This window comes from Sodiomyces alcalophilus (assembly GCF_042370955.1).
Source record: "Sodiomyces alcalophilus JCM 7366 unplaced genomic scaffold ACRALscaffold_4, whole genome shotgun sequence".
Taxonomy (NCBI): domain Eukaryota; kingdom Fungi; phylum Ascomycota; class Sordariomycetes; order Glomerellales; family Plectosphaerellaceae; genus Sodiomyces; species Sodiomyces alcalophilus.
The window spans coordinates 745734-764971 of NW_027263535.1; the positions used below are offsets into that span (position 1 = coordinate 745734).

Consider the following 19238-nt stretch of genomic DNA (forward strand, 5'->3'; position numbering starts at 1 on the left):
TCGTTTCAACTCCATTCCCATCAGTTAATGCCCACTTGCTCTTTTCATCATTCCGTGACATCAAGACACTAGACGAATTACTCAGCCGCCTTACTTCCAAATGGGAGAGCAAAGGAAGTTTTCCGAGTTGTTGACGCCCGCTCTCCTCCGCTCTCGACGACTGTGACGCTGGCCGCCTCCGAGCTACCGTCGAACACCATCGAGTTCGACCTCGTACTCCCTCGCGAAGATGGACGATACGCAGAAACCGCGCAAAATTTGCCTATTGTGCTCTGTCGCCAAAGTCCCATCGTTGCCTACCGATACGGCTGGCGCTTCCAATGGCTCGTCTCGTCAGTAGCGGCGGGATAGCAGCGCCCCCTCAATCGGCGGCGACGAGAAACAACACAGTGTTGACGAGAGAAATGACACCGCACACCTCGAAGTCGACTACATCAACGACATCCCCTACGAATACATCTTCTCGTGGAAGTTCTGCATGGGACCCTGGTGCGAATACCTGCTGGGAAGCGCCGAATACCTCCTCAGCCCGGCTGTGGGCACTGGTTCGCCGTCGAGCAGGGGCCCTCCCCCGTGTTCTCCGGAGCCTGTCCGCTATCGGCGTGGTAGGGTACGAAATACTGACTACGTGGCACGGGCTGTACTCGTCTCTGGACTCTCTCGCCAGTACTACTATGTACTGCACCGTTACCTCGCCTGTATCCAAGGACCCAGAACCTTGCAGGATAACCGTCGACGTGGATCAGGACATGAACTTGTCGCTGCAGCTGCGGTCGGGAGAAACATCTGCGGCGGCCGTAATATCGTCTCCTGCCCCCAGAGAGTCCATGGCTTCCCCCACCCTATCGAGGCTCTCCCCTTGGCCTGTTTCTTAGGACCCTCCGCCGCTTTGCCATTGTCGTCCGTTAGGCATGTTAGTGAGCCTTCTACTGTGCGGTCTCTCCACTTTGATGGTTCTGCACTTGACTCAGGACGTAATGTGAACGTCGGACTTCTGCCCAATGCATCACAGGCATCACAGGCGTACCGCCCTTTCCATGTGATCGACATGACCGCCGTGAACGCTTCTTTTTAAATGACGGGCAAATGGATTTAACATGATCAAACAGTGTCTCGTAAGCTAATGAGCCAGTCAACCATCTTGACCCTATTCTTTTTGAATACGCCATACCATCAGTCGCACCAAGTGTAAAACGCCAATCACCCCTGGTGGCTCTCAAGAGCAGATGAATTACTTCCGCGGCTGGTGGTTCGAATCAGCTCTCAGTAGAATATCTGGTTCGCATGGTCTCATGACTGCGCAGGCCGCGGCGCAGGCACACCTCCCTGTTGTCCGTAGCCCACGGGATAATGGCCCGGCAACTCCGCAGGCGGAAGCTGTTGCGATCCGTGCACTTCGTGAGGCATGGGCGTCCAGGTTTCCGTATGAAGTTCGGAAGGGGGCACGCTCACTCCCACGCCGCTGAGTTCGGGCTTGTCGCCCCAGGGACCTGGCTCATTTGGGGCCGAGGTGGCGGGAGCAGTAGCCACAACAGACGTCGCCGCCGCCATTGGTTTCCGCTTGCGACGAACGCACCAGACAAGACTGACGATAACGAGGACAAAGACCACGCCACCGACGGCGCCACCTACGATGGCCCCGATATTTGGTCCGGAGTCCGCTGAATCGTCGTCCGAGTCATTGTTGTCGTCTCCGCCGGTTGCCTCTGTGCTGCCGGATGATGTACGGCTCGCCCCGCTCTGGGCCGTAGGAGATGTTTCCGCGGCTGAAACTCGAGTCAGCTATGCCCAAATGTGCGAAAAAAAGGGGGGAAATGGAGCCAAAAATAAAAATGAAAATAATAATAGGGGAACATACAGGACGACTCAATGGTGGCCACGACCTCACCCCGGGCGGCGGAGCAATAGAATTCAAGGACCGCAATGGCAGAACTCAGAATAACGTCCTCTGAGGCAGTCGAACTGCATTGTGCCCGCACCTCGGATTCCACTGATGTAGACACGAAGCTGTACTTGCTTTCCCGGAGGCAAATGCACGAGGCGACGGCCTGGGGCCCTTGGGGGCACAGCCAGGAGGTCTGGGGTCGAAATGCGACGGAGACGGCCGACTGGGCGCAGGGCGGCAGCGACTCGTACTGGTCGAGGGCGCCGATGTGGTAGGACATGTCGCCCGGCGGGGAGGAGGGCCTGGGGAGTTCGGTGGTGCCGTTAACCATGTCGCAGTAGGCGGAGAAGAACTCCTGGGCAGAAGTCACATCTTCGTCGGCGTCGCAACTGAACATGACGTCCGAATTAATCTTGCGACTGACGTTCCGCGAGTTGTTGTCCTTGCACATACATGTCGCGTGCAGGCTGGCGGGCTCGGGGCAATACGGCGACTATTGGTGCGGTCGTGTCGGCAATGTGAACGCTTCGATAAGAGGACATGGCATATGCCAGGAGGTCACTATAGGACACGTACCATCAGGACCACGGCATCGGCAAGACCCCCCTGGACGCATTGCGCAAGGCGCGAGTACTCGGGCATGTCGGTGATCATCTCGCTCACGATGTTGGTGGTGGGGGTTGGGAGCTGAAATGTGGCGGCGGGGTTGCAGTAGGCCTGGAAGACGATGTCGGCGCTCGCCATGTCCTCCGTGGCCGTCTGCCCGCAGTTGAAGCTGACGCCGGAGGCGATGGAGGTCGCCATGGCCTCGGAGTTGGTGCCATCGGTGCAGACGCACGATTGCAGCGCGCTGGCATCATCGCCGCACGAAGAGGTCATCACATCGACCGTGGACAGGGCAGATTGAGCGCATGGTGCCTGGAGGAGAGGAACAATGTCAGACGGGAGGTCTCGGGCTGGGCTGGCTCGGCAGGAAAAAGAGGTGGCCACGGTCAGCGGCACGCACCAGGAGAGAATATTGGTCCAGCTCTGTGATGTACGGGACGTCTTGCGCGACCACTGCAGAAGCAATGGCGAGCGAAATCGACCATGGGTAAAGGTGAGGCGCCATTCGAAAGACGGCGAAGGAATCGAGACACAATGGTCGTTTTGGTAGTATTATGTGGCGGATGGAATGTCGCGTCGCAGCCTGTCGGACGCGATGTGACGCGATGTCGGCCTGGCGCGTGACTCGGTGTTGAACTCGTGGAAGATCAAATGCAGGGAGCGTATGATGTAAAGTCGAAAAGGCTCCTCTGCGAACCAAGATGGACAAGCGGCCGAGTCGATCTTCACAGGGAAAACCTGGGGATTACGGCGCTCATTCCGCATTTTCTTCCACGCACTACTCCCGACGCAATCTTACAGGCCCCAACCAACTTGAACCCTTGCATGATGCGAGGCGATCCACAAGGCAGACAAGACGCAAACATGAAAGTGCATCCTCCCAAATGCCAAGCTTCTATTGCCGGACCGGACAGTCACAAGACTAGCCAGGAAGGCTTCCACCTCAACTGGAGAAGCGTTGCCCTGAGACCAGAGTACCGGTCCTCCGCCCCCCCTTGTTCGGTCCTCCGGGTTCACTTATACTCCTTTCGGCTAGTATGACCCACTTACCTGCATAACCCGAGGGTACGTCTTTTTAAATACCTAGTAACTTAGGTACTAGAGGTACGTAAGTATCCTTTCTTCCCAGGTTTATAGAAAGCCGTAAGTCCGCTAAAAACACTACTGCCCGAACCGTAATATAGCTACTATATAAGATAGCTACTACTTTTACCGTAGCTGCTATTATTCTATAAAAGAACGCCTTTAAAGGTAGAATATAGAGCTATAAAATAGGTACATAGGTACATACACCTTATCTCGGGTTATGCAGGTAAGTGGGTCATACTAACTTAAAGGAGTATAAGTGAACCCCGAGGACCGAGCAAGGGGGGGCGGAGGACTGGTACTCCTGAGACCATTGACAACGAACGGCAGGTCTTTGACCCGATTACGGCGTATACCTCCACGTGTAGGTGGCGATTGGTTGTGGGAGCGAGGAACAGAACCCTGACCCTTGCTACTCGCAGCGCGGTGCATGAAAGTGGAAACGATCAGCGGGAACAGAAAAGGGGCCCCGGGATGAATTACGGAATTATAGTATTGCCGTGCCGTCGTATTACTCAGCTTGTCCGTCCAAATTTGCGAGCCGAGGTTCTTATTTCCGCGTTCGGGTCCGAATCCACCGCATTCAGGCTCCACTCTTCCCGTCGAGTACGGCCCCGTCGGGATACGGACAAACAACGTCTCGGCCCCTAGTTAACTCGCTTCTTTACCCTCGAGGACTCAACAATTCGGTGCAAATTAGGCCATAATTTCTTGACTTGTTAGGTAAATCCAATGCAGCCATTGATGGGCAGATAGCTACTCTTAGCTTTGTATTAGATGGTTCAAATTGATAGGGACCATCCATCTCCATGTTCAAGTCGGCTTACCGTGTTTCCATCCAAGCCAGGCCGGGCATTTGATCACCAAACCCCGTGGAAAGTAGTCGGACATTCATATACGCTCGTGCCAGATGCCTGTTTACGTGGTCATGTTGCAAGTCAGATCAGGATATCGAGATTCATCGTCGCCGGCGCAACAGGGCAGGACCCCCGTGAACGCGCATCGCAATAGCCCAAGTTGCGGTTTCGTCTGCCGCACTGCCTAGGAACCGCGCTCCTGCCATCTCATTCTCTACGCCCTTCGAAGACAGGGTCGCTTTCTTTCAAATGAGCTCCTTCCCGGATACACAGAAGCCAATCACTCACGTACTTGCCAATTTAATACTTCTTTTCTAGTTTCGGATGCGACACAATAGTCAGATTCTCAATATGATATTGTGACGAGGGCCAAACCCTCTTCAAGCCACTGCTGCCACACCATTCCGCAAGTTTGAAATCTCAATCCTAACCTCAACTTTTTCCTTGCAACCTCAACTTTCTCTCTGCATCTTTTCCAATCTCTACCTTCCTGCACTCTTTTAACTATCACGCCAAGATCAGGCCCTACCGCCTCTCAATCCCGACATGTTGACCTAACCCGTCCATTCTCTACTCTTCGTTCAGTTAAGAATTCAAGGACCGACATGGACGATAAAACGCATAATCTGCGCCGTTCTGGCAACGCCAACCACGGACCCAAACCTACTGCGCTCCACAAGTTTATTCTCATGACTTTCGCCTTCGTCGCTTTGTTCTTCGTCTGTGGGGCTATCGGACGTGGCGCATACCCTTTCAACCATCTCACACCTTTTCTCAATTCTACCAACCTCATCGAGTTTGGAAGCACCGCCATCGTTTGTTTTCTCTTTGTCGTCTTCTTCCCGTCGGCCACCTTTGTCTCTCGCGCACCTCGGAGCAAGGGTTTCCCCAAAAGGCGCGCCGGCCGCCGACGGGTCCGAGAGACAGGTCAAGATACTCCCACTTCTTCATCTCGAGACACCTCTTCCTCCCCTTCATCGTCCGTTGGAGTTCAGACTGGCGTGAGCTTGGCCAAGCTTACCACGTCTGGCGGTGCATTGTGCACTCGACCACGTGCAACATGCGATGCCATCGAGGCCATGCGTGTGAAGGAGCAAGCCGAGGTTGACAGGCTCGACGATGAGCTCTGGCGCGTCCAAATCCAAGTTACGTCTGCCATCTTGGCCAAGGCAGACGCCGAGAAGCAAGCCGCTTTGGCCCAAAAGAGAGCCGACGAGACCATCTCCAGTGCCAAGAAGGAGGCGGATGACCGCATTACCCGAGTAGTTGACGACACTGAGGCGAGATTGAAGCTGATTCAAGCCGACGCCGACCGCAAAGTGGCCGCAGCCTGCGAAAAGGCCGAGTCCCGCCTGAACGAGATGGGGATGAAGGACAGGAAGATTGCGGAGCTGAAAGAAGAAATCAGCCGACTTCGCGCTGCTTCGACGACCCATTCTCCTCCCACTCCCACCCGCAACCCGGCCAACCAACCTCATACTCCGCCAAGTGCTAAACGCAAGTCGCCGCCTCTCGAGGACCTCGAGGACATGGCTACAGCAACCAAAAAGATGAATTGCTCGACTGGTCCGCCTCCCTCCTTCGCCGCAGGGCCTGCGACTCCCATTCTTCCTTGTACGACCACGACTACGAAATTGATGTTTGAGAATGCTGTCGCATCGGCTAACAAGCTGACCACTCCGTCTCTTCCCGCTCCGGCTATTTGCTTGCCTAATTCAGCACCCGCTCGCACTAGCCTTTTGGCTACTATCGGCCATGGAAAGTCGTTCCTGGATCGTATTCACGTACCCGCCGGGCCATGCGCATGCAGGTCAGCTATGGAATCCGGTAACGATGCGGTTTCGAATGCAAAGGCGGGCGAGCCTATGGATGGGTTCAAGGAGGATTGGGAGGATGAAGACCTTGACATTGAGTGGGAGGGCATATTTCGAGGCGTATACTAAGTCTGCGGAATGACTCGGGCAGTTCAGGAGTCCCTGGAATGATGTTTTTCTCCATTTCTTCTTGACTCCTGCTATATCCTTTCTTGAACTTCCATTATTAGAGGCAGTCGACTCTACATGATGTGTAATTACTTTACATCCCATAGTGTTTTCATCGACTTGCAACGTACAGACCAAGTCCTAACTCGTATTTCGTCATTCAAGTCCCCAAGACTTGGCGCAGGTTTAGGTGGAGCCGACCCGCCGGAATTACATGTCCGGATCCTCCCCGGCTCCACCGCTTCCCCCGATCCGATCCTCCGATCCAAGGAACGGGCAACACGCGGTGGACACTAGTCACATGACGAAGGACGAAAACAGACCATGATATTCTATTGCATGCGCTGATTTATAATATGCCCCTAGTCGTATGATTCATCACGGTAAATACCTAATGTCCGACATCTTCACTGTCCCACGACCTGCATAACTGGGAATACGATATAAGATCACCGGAGTGAATCTCAAGTTTCTCGGTCATAACACACCCTAAACTATCACGACCGCGTCCTGAAAACTTCCCTTCCGCAACACGTATAACGAAAATGACAACCAGTCCTATCCGGGTCGCGTTAATCGGCCTCTCGGCGAATTCGAGTTCGTCCTGGGCAGCCGGAGCCCATCTTCCCTACCTCCTCTCCCCGCTCGGCAAGAAGCACTACAACATCGTCGCCCTCCTCAACTCTTCCACCAACGCCGCCGCCGCCGCCCGAGAGCACTTTAAGCTCCCCGCCTCCGTCAAGACCTACGGCGACCCCGAATCGCTGGCAGCCGACCCGGACATCGACCTGGTCGTCTGCAACACGCGCGTGGATGTCCATTTCCAGACCATCGCCCCGAGCATGCGCGCCGGCAAGCCCGTCTACGTCGAGTGGCCGCTCACCGACAACGTGCCGCGCGCACTCGAGCTGGAAGGCCTGTCGGATAAGACCGCGTGGGAAAACAGCGTCCTGGGCCTGCAGGGCCGCGTCGACCCCGTCATTTTGAAAGTAGGCGCCGTGCTGCGCGAGGGCAGGATCGGAAAGGTCCTGAGCAGCGACATCAGGGCTTCGGCCAACATGTTCCCCCGGGACCAGGTGCCGCAGGTCGTCGAGTACCTCACGCAGAAGAAAGTCGGCGGGAATGCCATCACCATCACCTACGGCCACATGATCGACAGCGTGCATTCGGTGCTGGGCGAGTTCGACGGGTTCCAGGCCAGGACGCAGATCCAGCGCCCCGAAGTCAGCATCGTCAACGGGTTCCCCACGGGGGACGTCGTGCACAAGACCGTCTCGGATGTGCCCGACCTGCTTGCCGTCCACGGCCCGCTGAAGGGCAAGGACTACGTTGCCGACGGCGCCACCCTCTCCGTGCACTTCCGGAACGGGGCCCCCTTCAAGGGCGAACCGGCGTTCGTTTGGTCTGTCCTTGGCGAGAAGGGAGAAGTGCGAGTCACGATTCCTTCGGGACCGCATCTGCAAATGGGCCACGAAGAGGACCAGGCCCTGATCAAGGTCTATGATTTTGCGACCGACAGCGTCGAGGACGTCCAGTGGGAGTGGCAGGACTGGCAGAAGGAGTTGCCGCTCAGGGCTCGCAACGTGGGCGAAATGTACGAGCGGTATGCCGCCTGGGTCAGGGGTGGCAGGGGTAAGATTGAGGAAGGCCGGGAGTTTACCACGGTCCCTAGCGGGATGGTGCGGATGAGGGAGGTGCATATGTGAGGTTTTGCGCAGTTTGAACGACGGCAGTCTCGAGTCTAGTGTCATGGTTTCAATCAAGGCGAGCTACAATACGTTGCCTCGGTGTTAAAGATGCACAAGATAGCCAGACCGTCACATAGGTATCGAGACAGGGAAGGGAACCAAAGGACGTGAAGGGGGATCCAAACTCCCAAAGTTGATGAGAGCACGTTAATCACAGTAGTAATGAATCAATGTACTAAACTCAACTCCATCTCTTCCGTTGCTATATAAATGATAAGGGGGAGCTCAGACTGCATCACTATCCTTCAACTCTGTCGAGCGCCCTGAAAAGGAGGCGTCTTTGAATGATGAATATACGAAGTATATGTATATATAGCCTTGACCTCAAGAGAACGACTTTTACTTTCACCGCCTCAACTGCCGATGCCCTGGCCCTTGGTCGTATCGGCTCTCCGCAGTTCATAGGTTGCTTGGCTGCATTGAATCCCGGCTCGGCACTCGTACCGACAGAAAGCTGGAGTCTTACTCGTGGAAATATGAATACAGAATGCTGCCCAAGGGACCCAAGGGAAGCACCAAACGGAGAAAAGTCCCTGTTTATTGAAATGGGTAGATGATGGTTCCTTATTAGACTGCCCAGATATCTCCCGCATATCTATGAGTCCATAGACGATTATTGCCCCTTGAAAATGATGGAAAGTATGGGATGTCTATAGCATATAACCAGACATAACTGGAGAACCAGCCAGTGAGCTTACTTACACTGAACCTCGGCGTAATCCTGCGGGAACGCTCCCTATAGCTGGGCCAGTTATACGTAATGCCGATTATCCTAAATTCACAATACCACCCCGCGAACCATGGATGATAGACCATGTCACACAGGGACTCCCCGCATTCACTGAAGGCCTCATGCTGCAACTACGGAGAGGGGACATCCGCCTTCCCGTTGGGATGGGATATATGTATACTATAACGCCCTTGGTTCTCTGGACAAACAGGAGAGTCAGTTGACAGTCGAGCACAGGGCAGAGCTCTTTTTTTATCCCCGGTCCTTCATACAAGATGCGACGCACTCTAGCTTATCTTGGTGGCCTCAGTGCCCTCCTGCTGCCGGTGCTGGCTAGGCCGGCGGCCCTGGGAGAGGCGAGGATCCTGGACCGACAGGACCAGCTCGACGATGAATACGACTATGTTATTGTGGGAGCCGGGACGGCCGGCCTCACTGTCGCGGACAGACTGTCTGCTGATGGGAAGTGTGAGTAGAACAGCGTGATGTCAGGGGAAAGAAAGAAGGGGTACGAATAGACCACTCACTAACATACTGTTACTATGGCTACAGACACTGTTCTCGTCATTGAGTATTGTCATTTGGGTAAGATCTTAAGAACTCTGTCGAAACCCCGAATCCTCCAGCACCGTACTGACTCCCTGAGCAGTCTCGGACGAGGTCATCGAAGCTGGCAATGGTCGCAATTTCGACGACCCCGGCATCCAATATAACATCACGTCTGTCCCCCAGCCCGACATGAACAACAGGCGTCAGTTTGTTTGGATTGGATGCTGCGTTGGCGGCAGTTCCGCCATCAACGGTATGGTTGCTGTCCGCGGCACGAGGACCGAGTACGACGCTTGGGCTGAGCTCGGCGGACCTGATTCGACTTGGAATTGGGATGGCGTGCTGCCATATTTCAAGAGGGTAACTTTGGCATTATCTCTGGTAAACGTGCGCCCATACTGACCGCAACCACAGGCCATGCACTTTACACCCCCTGAAGAGCAGCTGGCTGAGACCTTCAACATTACTTGGGACCCAAATGCATGGGGTCAAGACGAGGATACCAAAGTCTACGCCTCTTTCCCTACTTACCAGAACCCTCGGCTAAGTATGCTGTGATTGTCCCAGCTGTGATCATAGATGTAAGGGACATTGACGGAAGAACAGTTCCCATGTACAAGGCCATGGCTAAAATGCCGCGAATGGACGTTCCCCTGGATGGAGCCGGCGGCGAGAACGGGCTATATTGGTACCCCTCGTCCCTGGACCCAGAGACCTACAGGCGCTCGTACGCCCGGACAGGCCATTACGACGAGCAGATTGAACGCGACAACTACCACCTCATCACGAGACAAAAGGTCCGGCGCGTGTTGTTTGAATGCGACGGAACCACGGCACGGGGCGTCGAGTTCTTCTCCCGCGATGATCCCGACGAGGTCGTTCGCGTGAGGGCCAGGAAAGAGGTCATCATCTCGGCCGGTACCGTCCACACGCCCCAGATCCTTCAGCTCAGCGGTATCGGACCGAGGCCTCTGCTCGAAGAAGCCGGAATTCCCGTCCGTGTCGAGCTCCCCGGCGTCGGTCAAAACTTTCAAGACCACGCCTACCTCAGCGTGGGATACGCCTGGGGCCGCGGAGGCGGCCCCCCGGCTCCGGAGGTCCCTCAACTCGGCGACCCACGCACGGTATCGAGTCCCAACCTTGGCGCCTGGATCGGACTCCCCACCATGACCGAGGACTTTGAGGACATCGCGGCGCGGTACGAGGCGCAGGATCCGGCCGCATACCTGCCCGAGGGGACCGACCCGACCGTCATCGCCGGGTATGCCGAGTTCCAGCGCGTGCACGCCAAGCTGCTCCGGAGCAAGAACACCAACCTGATGTGGTTCCCGCTCAGCGGCGGGCCCGGCGGCATCGTGATGAGCATGCACATCGTCAGCCACGGCACCATCAACATCAACGCCACGGACCCGGAGGCGAGCCCCGTGGTCGACTACCGCGCGCTCAGCAACCCGACCGACATGGACATCATGGTCGAGAACATCGAGTACATGCGCAAGTACATGGCCAGCCCGGACTTTGCGGCCTACCAGCCCCGGGAGACGAGCCCAGGCGCCCACGTCACGGGCGAGGCGCTGCGCGACTGGATCCGCCAGACGTACATCCCCACCAACTTCCACCCCATCGCCACGGCCGCCATGAAGCCCAGGGAGCTGGGCGGCGTGGTGGACGACGAGTTGCGCGTGCATGGCACGTCCAAGCTGCGGGTCGTGGACGGGAGTATCATGCCTTTGTTGCCTGGCGCCAATACCCAGCAGCCCGTGTACATGGTTGCCGAGAAGGTGAGCATCCGGGGACTGGCGAAACGTGCGGAGTGCTGACAAACTGTTGCCAGGCCGTCGACTTTATCAAGGCGGCGCAGTGAATTCTGCGAGGGACTAGGGGGAGACGGCAGGCAGGCTGATATCCGAGTGTTGGCCTACTTTCTGCTTTACTTGACCTCACTGGTCTGATGACTGGCCGGAAGAGGTCGTGCGTAGCTTGTCTCTTACGTTGACAGTGCGCCGCTGATGCAACCGGCAGGACATGAGTTGGATTATAATCGGGCGGGGGGAGAGGTGACCAAACTCGGCATCTCACAGCGCATTGTTCAACGAGGTTGATATGTCTTTTTTTTTCTTGTCATTTGTGTTTCATCTAGCCTTTAACGGCCGTCTTGCCATATGCACCACCCGCTGCCTTTCGCAACTCGATTGCTCGTTTGTAAGGTGGTGCTGTCGGTGGTTGAACGGGATCCAGAGAGACGTGTCCATCTGGAAGCTGGTATGAAGCGTCGGAATCGAAGGATGACAGGTCCCCGCAGGCAATAAACGGTGCAATCCACTTGATGTCCTTATCCGAGCTGTCCACGTCGTCCGTTTCATCGTACGCTTCCACCTCCACCGCACTTATCCCTGCATCGTAGAGAGACTTTGACGGTACAGCGTCCCAAGCCGCTGTCCCTGGGTTTTGCATGAGAGCGTCGGCGATGATTGGAAGCTGACGCGTCCTCTCCTCAGCCATCTCCGGCAATCTCTGCCCAACGCCAAGTGGATTCTCGAGGCTCGCCTGGAAGCCCGGGGGAGGCCGGAAGTTGATGCACACGATGAACGCCTCGACGCTGCTCGCGCGTGACGAGCGGGGCTTGGCGACGACGACCTTTTCGAAGAAGATCTTGAGCTGGGCGTACAGAACATCGACGTTACGGCCACGGAATATCTTGGCCACGAATTTGCCGCCGGGCTTGAGAACGCAGAGGGCGAGGTTGAGGGCCGCGAAGAGGAGCTGGGACTGGACGTAAATGTCGAGGTCGTGCAGGCCCGTGACGTCCGGCGCGCCGTCGCTGATGACGAGATCTACCGGGTGCGATGCCGGCTTGCTGCGTGTGGCTGGGTCGTAGTCGGGATCGAGGGCCTTGAGGAGGAGCGGCACCGTTGCGGGATGAGTAATGTCGGCGCGAAGGGTGATGACGCCGGGGAGAGGGCTCATGGGTTGTAGGTCAATGGAGACAATCTTGACGTCCCCTTTTGTGCTTCTTTCGGGCTGAGAAGACGCATGGTGGCCTTCTCCTGTCGGCGTTGGAGTGTCGCTGGGTGTTATGCTAGGAACGACATTGAGCATCTGCTGGCGAAACCGAGCTTCACGATCTTGCCAGGCAGTGCGGCCGAACTTCTCTCCCTTGACGAGGACTCGCGACAGAACCTGAGACCAGCTACCAGGTGCCGCACAGAGGTCAACCACTCTCGTGACGCCGGCGAAGAGGTCGAATTCTGCGTCCGTTCAGTATAAGATGGACTGTTTGACGGGCAACGGAACTTGAGGAGAGGAGAGGAATGAAATGCTTTACCTTCATCGAGTTGCAAAAGTTTAAAGGCGCTACGGGCGCGCCAGCCTTGTTCTTTTGCTAGCCTGTAGTAGGCATCTCGCTTGTCTTTTGATGTCTTTCCCATGATGGTCCAGTTGCCGTAGTCCGTGGATTGGGAGACTCAACGGCGGGGAATTCAACGTCGCCGACGAACGGATTGAGAAAATTCAACGGATGAGTCATCAAAGGATAAGGCTGAGTTAAGGTGTGGTCTGTGCTCAGGGATCTCGGAGAATGATTATGCCGATGCCGTCTCAGCTTGGACTTTTTTTTTGGCGGGGAATCCAAGCAATTGCTGTACGTAGGAAATTTTTGCTGCAGAACAACTACAGAGCCGACTTGAGGACAGCCGGACTGGAAGCAGACAACATGGCCCCAATTTCAAAGAATAAGAGAAAGACCTCGGAGGCCGGGCCCTCTGTGGCCCCGTCGAAGCGACAAAGGGTCTCTGCCAAATCGTCCGCTGTTTCCAAGAAGAAACGGGTTCTCAACGTCAATTCCCTGGCATGGAAAAAGGTCGATATACCGGAGATGTTTGACGATGCCGAGGGTTTCTATGGCTTGGAGGCAATCGACGGTGTTGATGTGGTCAAGAACGGAGAGCAAATCGAATTCGTGAGTTTCGAAGGATGCCCTGCTGGTCTTTCCTTGTTGGCTAACGGTCAACCAGCACGCAGTCGAAGATGTCGTCAAGGCCGACAACGATGAATCGGCCGGATACGACGATGACGAAGACGAATTCGAGGGATTCAGCGACACCGAACCGCCCAATGCCACCAAGAAGTCAACCGAGGAGTCATCGAAAAAGGCGTCCAAGAAGGCATCGAAGACGGTCAACAGCCTGAAGGAAGCTACCGACGTTACCGCCGACCCCAACGGTCACGAGAAGCCTCAAGAGGTGGAAAACAAGGCCCAGAATAACAAAGACGCCAAATCAAAGGAGAAGAAAAAGGAAAAGAAAAGGGAGAAGAAAAATGAAAAGAAGGAACAGCAGAAAAAGACATCACCGATGGCTGAAGATTCAACTTTGACAAGCAACGTCTTCTCGGCATTAGGCGACGCGCCACAACCAGCAGAGGAAGAGCTCGACATGTCCGCATGGCTGCCGCTCGACTTATCTCCGGACATGGTATCGGCCCTTGCGCGTGTCAAGTTCTCCAAGCCGAGCGCCATCCAAGCTGCCGCCATTCCGGAAATCATCGCAGGTCACGACGTTATCGGAAAAGCATCCACCGGTTCCGGTAAAACACTGGCGTTCGGCATCCCCATCGTCGAAAGGTGGCTCGAAAGAAACATCGACCAGGCGCAGGACGATTCCGCTTCGGACAAGGTACCGCTGGCGCTCATCATTTCTCCCACCCGAGAACTCGCCCATCAGATCATGAACCACATCAAGGAGCTCTGTGCCGGATTGCAAACCCAACCATACGTTTGCTCCGTCACCGGAGGGTTGTCCGTACACAAGCAACAACGCCAACTTGCCAAGGCCGACATTGTCGTCGGAACGCCAGGCCGGTTGTGGGAGGTGTTGAGCTCAAGCACCTCTCTGATGGCATCCTTCAAACAAATACAATATTTGGCCATCGACGAAGCGGACAGATTATTGAGTGACGGGCATTTCAAGGAAGCTGAGGAGATTATCAAGGCCCTCGACAGGCACACCGTCGATGAAGACGGCGAAGATGACGAAGAGAGGCTATCCCCGCGACAAACGCTCGTCTTCTCGGCAACGTTCAACAAGGGATTGCAGCAGAAGCTGGCGGGGAAGGGGAAATACAGTCTCCTGTCGGAGGAGGAATCCATGGAGTATCTTCTCAAGCGGCTCAATTTCAGAGAAGAGAAGCCCAAGTTCATCGACGTCAACCCGGTGTCCCAGATGGCCGAAGGGCTCAAGGAGGGAATGGTCGAATGCGGTGCCTTGGAAAAGGTAATTTCTTTCTTCCCTCTAAACAACAAAGCAACCTCACTGACATGCGCCAGGATCTTTACCTCTATGCGCTGCTCCTCCTCAGTCCGAACCGCCGTTCGCTCGTATTCACCAACTCCATCAGCACCGTCCGCCGATTGGCGCCCATGCTACAAACCCTCAAACTCAACGTGCTCCCCCTTCACTCCCAGATGGCGCAAAAGGCCCGTCTCCGATCCGTGGAGCGGTTCGCCGCGGCCAAGCCCAACACGTCATCCATCCTGCTCGCAACCGACGTGGCTGCGCGAGGTCTCGACATCCCCGGCATCGACCAGGTCATCCACTACCACGTCCCGCGCACGGCCGACATGTACGTCCACCGCTCCGGCCGTACCGCGCGCGCGCAGTCGTCCGGCCTCAGCATCATCCTTTGCGCACCCGAGGAAGTCACGCCGATGCGGCGCCTGGCGGCCAAAGTCCACCACGAGCAGGCCCTGCAGAAGAAGTACGTCATCCGGACCATCGACGTCGACCGCCGAGTGGCCCAGCGCCTCAAGCCGCGCGTCGACCTGGCCAAGAAGATCACCGACGCGGCGCTGGCCAAGGAGAAGGGAAACAAGGACGAGGACTGGGTCCGGAAGGCCGCCGAGGACCTCGGCGTCGACTACGACAGCGACGAGCTGGAGAAGACGGGGAGCTGGGGCGGCCGCGGGAGCCAGAGGAAGAAGAAGCAAAAGGAGGCGATGCAGACTACCAAGGCGGAGCTCGGCGCCATGAAGGCCCAGCTCAGGGAGTTGCTGTCGAAGAGGGTCAATACGGGCGTGAGTGAGAGGTACATTACTGATGGTCGTGTGGACGTTGATGAGCTGTTGAAGGGGGCGACGGGCGATTTCCTGGGCAAGGTGGACGCCCTGGATGTAGATTTCTAAGCGCCAGGTGGGTGAAGGTGGTGGATATCGGCACATGGCCATTGATACCCTGTCTAAGACGGCTGCATTGGGAATCTAGCATCAATCATTGATTATCCGGAGTAAACCTATTGTCAAGGATTATATGCGCACCATTGAGCATGAAACAAAGCCACCACTCTTCGAGCCTTCGAGGCCCTCGTGCCAGTGATTCGCCTCAGCTCGGACGACGGCATCCTGGGAAGCTCATCCATACGATCATTACTCTGATCAGCATCCGTCCCTGGCGTCCTTACCAGTAGTGGACTTGCCGGGTAATCTCGAACATGTGGTGCACGATGCCGATCACTGAACTGTCTACCGCTCGCTCTAGGCTGGGGAGGCCCCGGACTTCCCGGACGTCGGAACGGCCCCACCAATGCCTCCGCCACCGCCCCCGGTGTCTCTTTTTTTCCACTTACACCAAAGGCTACATGTAGTCAGTTAAGTCAACAAACCCTTTCTAGTTGCGGTGAGCTAAGAGTAGGTAACAGAGAAAGTTCTAAAGAAAGAAAACGAATCCCTCTGCCAAAGAACAACCGGGCCTCTTGAATCCCCAATGTCCAGGCGACTCTCCCTGGCTATCAGACAAACCACCTCAATCAAGCGACAATTTGCCCTCCTTATTCCTCAAGAAGCAGGTGATATCCTAGTGGAGCGCCTAGGCCTGAAGTATCCGGGTGGCCAGCTGCAGCGGGATTCTTACCTCCGTTCAGCGGAACAGGCAAGGATTAACACTTCTGGTTGCTTCATGTAGAAAACAATCGGTGATCAGCAGAAGCTCACAACATAAATCTACATTCGAATCTCTCGCGGGTAACGTTATGAAGCGCTTTACTACCGGTCAACTAGACGCGCAGTGATGTAATCGGCGCATGACTTGGGTTGAAATGCAACCCCCCAGTCCCGGCAATACTGCCATTGGCACGGATGGCTGTCCATGGCGATCAGGGGCATGACTTGTTGGTTTCTTGTCCGACGCTGATGTTTCGCATTCATTGAATGCCCTTGCAGGAGGTCTGTTCAAGCTTTCGGGCGTATGCGCAGCGGAGGTGGTGGACGGGGTTGACCAGATTTCAGCGTGACCCCTTTTTCCTCTCGACAAGATTCAGGCTATTTGACGATCTCTCGAAGATCTCTCAAGACCAGCAAGCACAAGGCAATGCCTTGGAAAGAAGTCACATAGAACAGAGATGCGTCGAGGGATTCCTATAAGTAGCACCTGTCCAGTCTGTTCTCGTCGTCTCAGCTATACACTCGAACCAGGTTGCATCTCAAGCTCCAGCGTCAGTTTCCAAGCCTCCTCCTCGCTCACTTCGGATCCTCTCACTACTTCATATCCACCTCTTCAGTTTCTGCAACAATCATCAACATGAAGTCGGCTCTTGCTCTCCTGGCGGCGCCCCTCGTGGCAGCCCTTCCCTCCGACATGGGCAAGGCCAGCGCCCTGAAACAGAGACAGGCCCCAGTCAGCATCCACGAGGCCTTCGTGGGCGCCGGGAAGGAGTTCTTCGGCGCCGCCACCGACCAGGGCCTTCTCCAGAGGGAGCCCAACGCAGCCATCATCCGGGCCAACTTTGGCCAGGTCACCCACGAGAACTCGATGAAATGGGGCAGCTTGGAAGCCAACCGGGGCTCGTATAACTGGGGTCCCGCCGACGAGGTGGTCGACTGGGCCGTCGCGAACGGCCAGCTCGTCAGGGGCCACACGCTCATCTGGCACTCCCAGCTTCCGCAGTGGGTGGAGGGCATCACTGACGCCGAGGAGCTGCGCGAGGTGATCCGGAACCACGTCAGCACGACTGTTGGTCGCTATGCTGGCCGTATTCACCACTGGGTAGGTGTCAGTTTGATGCTTAGGGAATAGGGATCAGCTAACAGGGAGGGGGGAAATAGGACGTGGTCAACGAGATTCTCGCCGAAGACGGCTCCCTTCGTGACTCTGTCTTCTCTCGCGTCCTGGGAGAGGAGTTTGTCAAGATTGCCTTTGAGGTGGCCCGAGAGACTGACCCCAGCGCCGTGCTCTACATCAACGACTACAACCTTGACCAGGCCAACTATGGCAAGGTCAATGGTATGGTGTCGCTTGTGCAGAAGTGGGTTAATGAGGGTGTTCCCATCGACGGCATTGGTAAGACGCAGTGGCATTAATATTTTCTGTTCCCTCCTTTCCTGCTCCCTCTCCTTCCCCCTTTTCACTCATACAATGACATGACATGAGTCTGACGAATGGCCAGGCACGCAAACTCACCTCTCCCCCGGGAATGGGCGCTGGCGTACAAGCTGCCCTGGAGCAGCTCGCCTCTGCCCCCGTGGGAGAAGTGGCCATCACCGAGCTCGACATTGCGCAAGCCCCTGTCGAGGACTATACCGCCGTTGTCCAGGCCTGCCTCAACGTTGAGAAGTGCACTGCCATTACTGTGTGGGGTGTTGGCGATGCTGTAAGTTTTCTTGTTCTCTTACCATAATATGAAGAGTGTGCAACTGACATCTCATGCGAATATCAGGACTCTTGGAGGCGGGGTGAGGACCCTCTCCTCTTCGACAACAACTTCAACCCCAAGCCTGCTTATGATGCCATCATTGACTTGCTTTCTTAAGATTGGAGCGTTTTGCGGTCAATGCAAATAGGTTCAAGCTGGGCATTGGCAACTTGATCGCATATATCTTTGAATACTTTAAATACCACCACCATCAGATAACTTATACTCATGACTGTCAGGATCATTGTGACCTTTTCCACCGCATATGTGCGAGGACCCATAGGCTATACGACGACAAGGCAACAGAGCTAGCCAACTGTCCGCTATCAAGCCCGCTTATACCCTGTCCCCTCCATCCCAAATCCAGGATGCCCCCTCCCTTTCCTCTCCATAATCGCCAACCCACCATTCTCCTTCCGACACTCAATCACCTTCATGTCCATCAACCTCTCGTAAAAAGGCACCGACCTGTCCCAATCGGCCGTGAAGAGCAGGCTCCGCCTCAGATACGGCATACCCTCCACAACCTCCTGCACGCACCGGATAAGCCAACTCCCAAGTCCGGCCCCCTGATGTCCGCGGTCCACCCAGACATCCGTCACGTACAGGAAGGTGACAAAATCAGTCACGCAGCGTGCAAAGCCGACGAGTTTCGGTGTGAGGTTGGGGGAATGTGGTTGTTTCGGATGCGACGGTGTCTCGGGGCCGGGTGTTCCCGTTCTCGGCCCCGCTTCGGCTCCGGTTCCGGTCTTGCCATCGACGCGGTAGAGGCCGAAACACAGCGACTGGTCCACCAGCTCCCTCATATGTTGTTCAGGTAGGGAATCGGCCCAGTAAAACTCGTCCGAGTCGAAGGCCGCCGTGAGTTGCTCCATAGGGATCAGGGATGGGTCGGTGGATATGAGGTATGAGTCTCTCGTCCATTGTTTCCGGCGTAGTTGCGCAGCCATTGAGTCCATTTTGTCTTTTCCTTTCTTTTCCTTTCTTTTGTTTTCGTTCCTTTCCTTGTCTTTCTGCTCGACTGCTGTGTGGTCACTGGTGACACGAAAGAATCTTGAAGAATGTGGGAGTGACAGAGAAAGCAGTCGCCTCGTATTCACTAAAAGGACAAGAGAA

At 55.6% G+C, this 19238-nt stretch overlaps 9 protein-coding genes across 9 annotated transcripts; 6 read left to right on the forward strand and 3 right to left on the reverse strand.

Annotated features, from left to right (window-relative positions):
* Positions 1–1049: 1049 nt before the first annotated feature.
* Positions 1050–3207, reverse strand: ACRALDRAFT_1076895 (uncharacterized protein). The gene is made up of 4 exons (XM_071018557.1): positions 2892–3207; positions 2462–2803; positions 1859–2378; positions 1050–1766 (listed from the first exon to the last, which is right to left on the reverse strand). The coding sequence occupies exons 1-4, from the start codon at positions 2994–2996 to the stop codon at positions 1291–1293; spliced, it is 1443 nt and encodes a 480-aa protein (XP_070874529.1). The 5' UTR covers positions 2997–3207; the 3' UTR covers positions 1050–1290.
* A 1832-nt stretch (positions 3208–5039) lies between these two features.
* ACRALDRAFT_1071222 (uncharacterized protein) lies at positions 5040–6377 on the forward strand (the record flags this gene model as incomplete). The annotated part of the gene is made up of 1 exon (XM_071017842.1): positions 5040–6377. One exon carries the CDS (start codon positions 5040–5042, stop codon positions 6375–6377), a length of 1338 nt encoding a protein of 445 aa, XP_070874530.1.
* A 438-nt stretch (positions 6378–6815) lies between these two features.
* On the forward strand, positions 6816–8396 carry ACRALDRAFT_1064402 (uncharacterized protein). Its single transcript, XM_071016963.1, has one exon. It carries the CDS (start codon positions 6962–6964, stop codon positions 8120–8122), a length of 1161 nt encoding a protein of 386 aa, XP_070874531.1. The 5' UTR covers positions 6816–6961; the 3' UTR covers positions 8123–8396.
* Positions 8397–9277: 881 nt separating this feature from the next.
* On the forward strand, positions 9278–11233 carry ACRALDRAFT_2073717 (uncharacterized protein; the record flags this gene model as incomplete). Its single annotated transcript, XM_071022230.1, has 5 exons — positions 9278–9362; positions 9447–9479; positions 9541–9803; positions 9858–9990; positions 10050–11233. Coding segments are annotated over 5 exons (1698 nt in total), but the record flags the coding sequence as incomplete, so codon positions are not given.
* A 346-nt stretch (positions 11234–11579) lies between these two features.
* On the reverse strand, positions 11580–12871 carry ACRALDRAFT_2027249 (uncharacterized protein; the record flags this gene model as incomplete). The annotated part of the gene is made up of 2 exons (XM_071020449.1): positions 11580–12691; positions 12769–12871. 2 exons carry the CDS (start codon positions 12869–12871, stop codon positions 11580–11582), a joined length of 1215 nt encoding a protein of 404 aa, XP_070874533.1.
* Positions 12872–13119: 248 nt separating this feature from the next.
* ACRALDRAFT_2135816 (uncharacterized protein) lies at positions 13120–13722 on the forward strand (the record flags this gene model as incomplete). Its single annotated transcript, XM_071024104.1, has 2 exons — positions 13120–13401; positions 13457–13722. Coding segments are annotated over exons 1-2 (510 nt in total), but the record flags the coding sequence as incomplete, so codon positions are not given.
* A 444-nt stretch (positions 13723–14166) lies between these two features.
* Positions 14167–15765, forward strand: ACRALDRAFT_1076893 (uncharacterized protein; the record flags this gene model as incomplete). The annotated part of the gene is made up of 2 exons (XM_071018556.1): positions 14167–14713; positions 14767–15765. Coding segments are annotated over 2 exons (1402 nt in total), but the record flags the coding sequence as incomplete, so codon positions are not given.
* A 1246-nt stretch (positions 15766–17011) lies between these two features.
* On the forward strand, positions 17012–18239 carry ACRALDRAFT_1071217 (glycoside hydrolase family 10 protein; the record flags this gene model as incomplete). Its single annotated transcript, XM_071017841.1, has 4 exons — positions 17012–17476; positions 17536–17770; positions 17923–18080; positions 18147–18239. 4 exons carry the CDS (start codon positions 17012–17014, stop codon positions 18237–18239), a joined length of 951 nt encoding a protein of 316 aa, XP_070874536.1.
* A 209-nt stretch (positions 18240–18448) lies between these two features.
* ACRALDRAFT_2027252 (uncharacterized protein) lies at positions 18449–19081 on the reverse strand (the record flags this gene model as incomplete). Its single annotated transcript, XM_071020450.1, has 1 exon — positions 18449–19081. The coding sequence occupies one exon, from the start codon at positions 19079–19081 to the stop codon at positions 18449–18451; it is 633 nt and encodes a 210-aa protein (XP_070874537.1).
* Between the last annotated feature and the right edge of the window lie 157 nt (positions 19082–19238).

Coding starts and splice junctions, on each gene's coding strand:
- ACRALDRAFT_1076895 (XM_071018557.1), bottom strand. CDS start 2,996: ATGGCGCCTCACCTTTACCCATGGTCGATTTCGCTCGCCATTGCTTCT. Junction 2,804..2,891: donor TGGACCAATATTCTCTCCTG/GTGCGTGCCGCT, acceptor CCTCTCCTCCAG/GCACCATGCGCTCAATCTGC. Junction 2,379..2,461: donor CCGATGCCGTGGTCCTGATG/GTACGTGTCCTA, acceptor CCGCACCAATAG/TCGCCGTATTGCCCCGAGCC.
- ACRALDRAFT_1064402 (XM_071016963.1), top strand. CDS start 6,962: ATGACAACCAGTCCTATCCGGGTCGCGTTAATCGGCCTCTCGGCGAAT.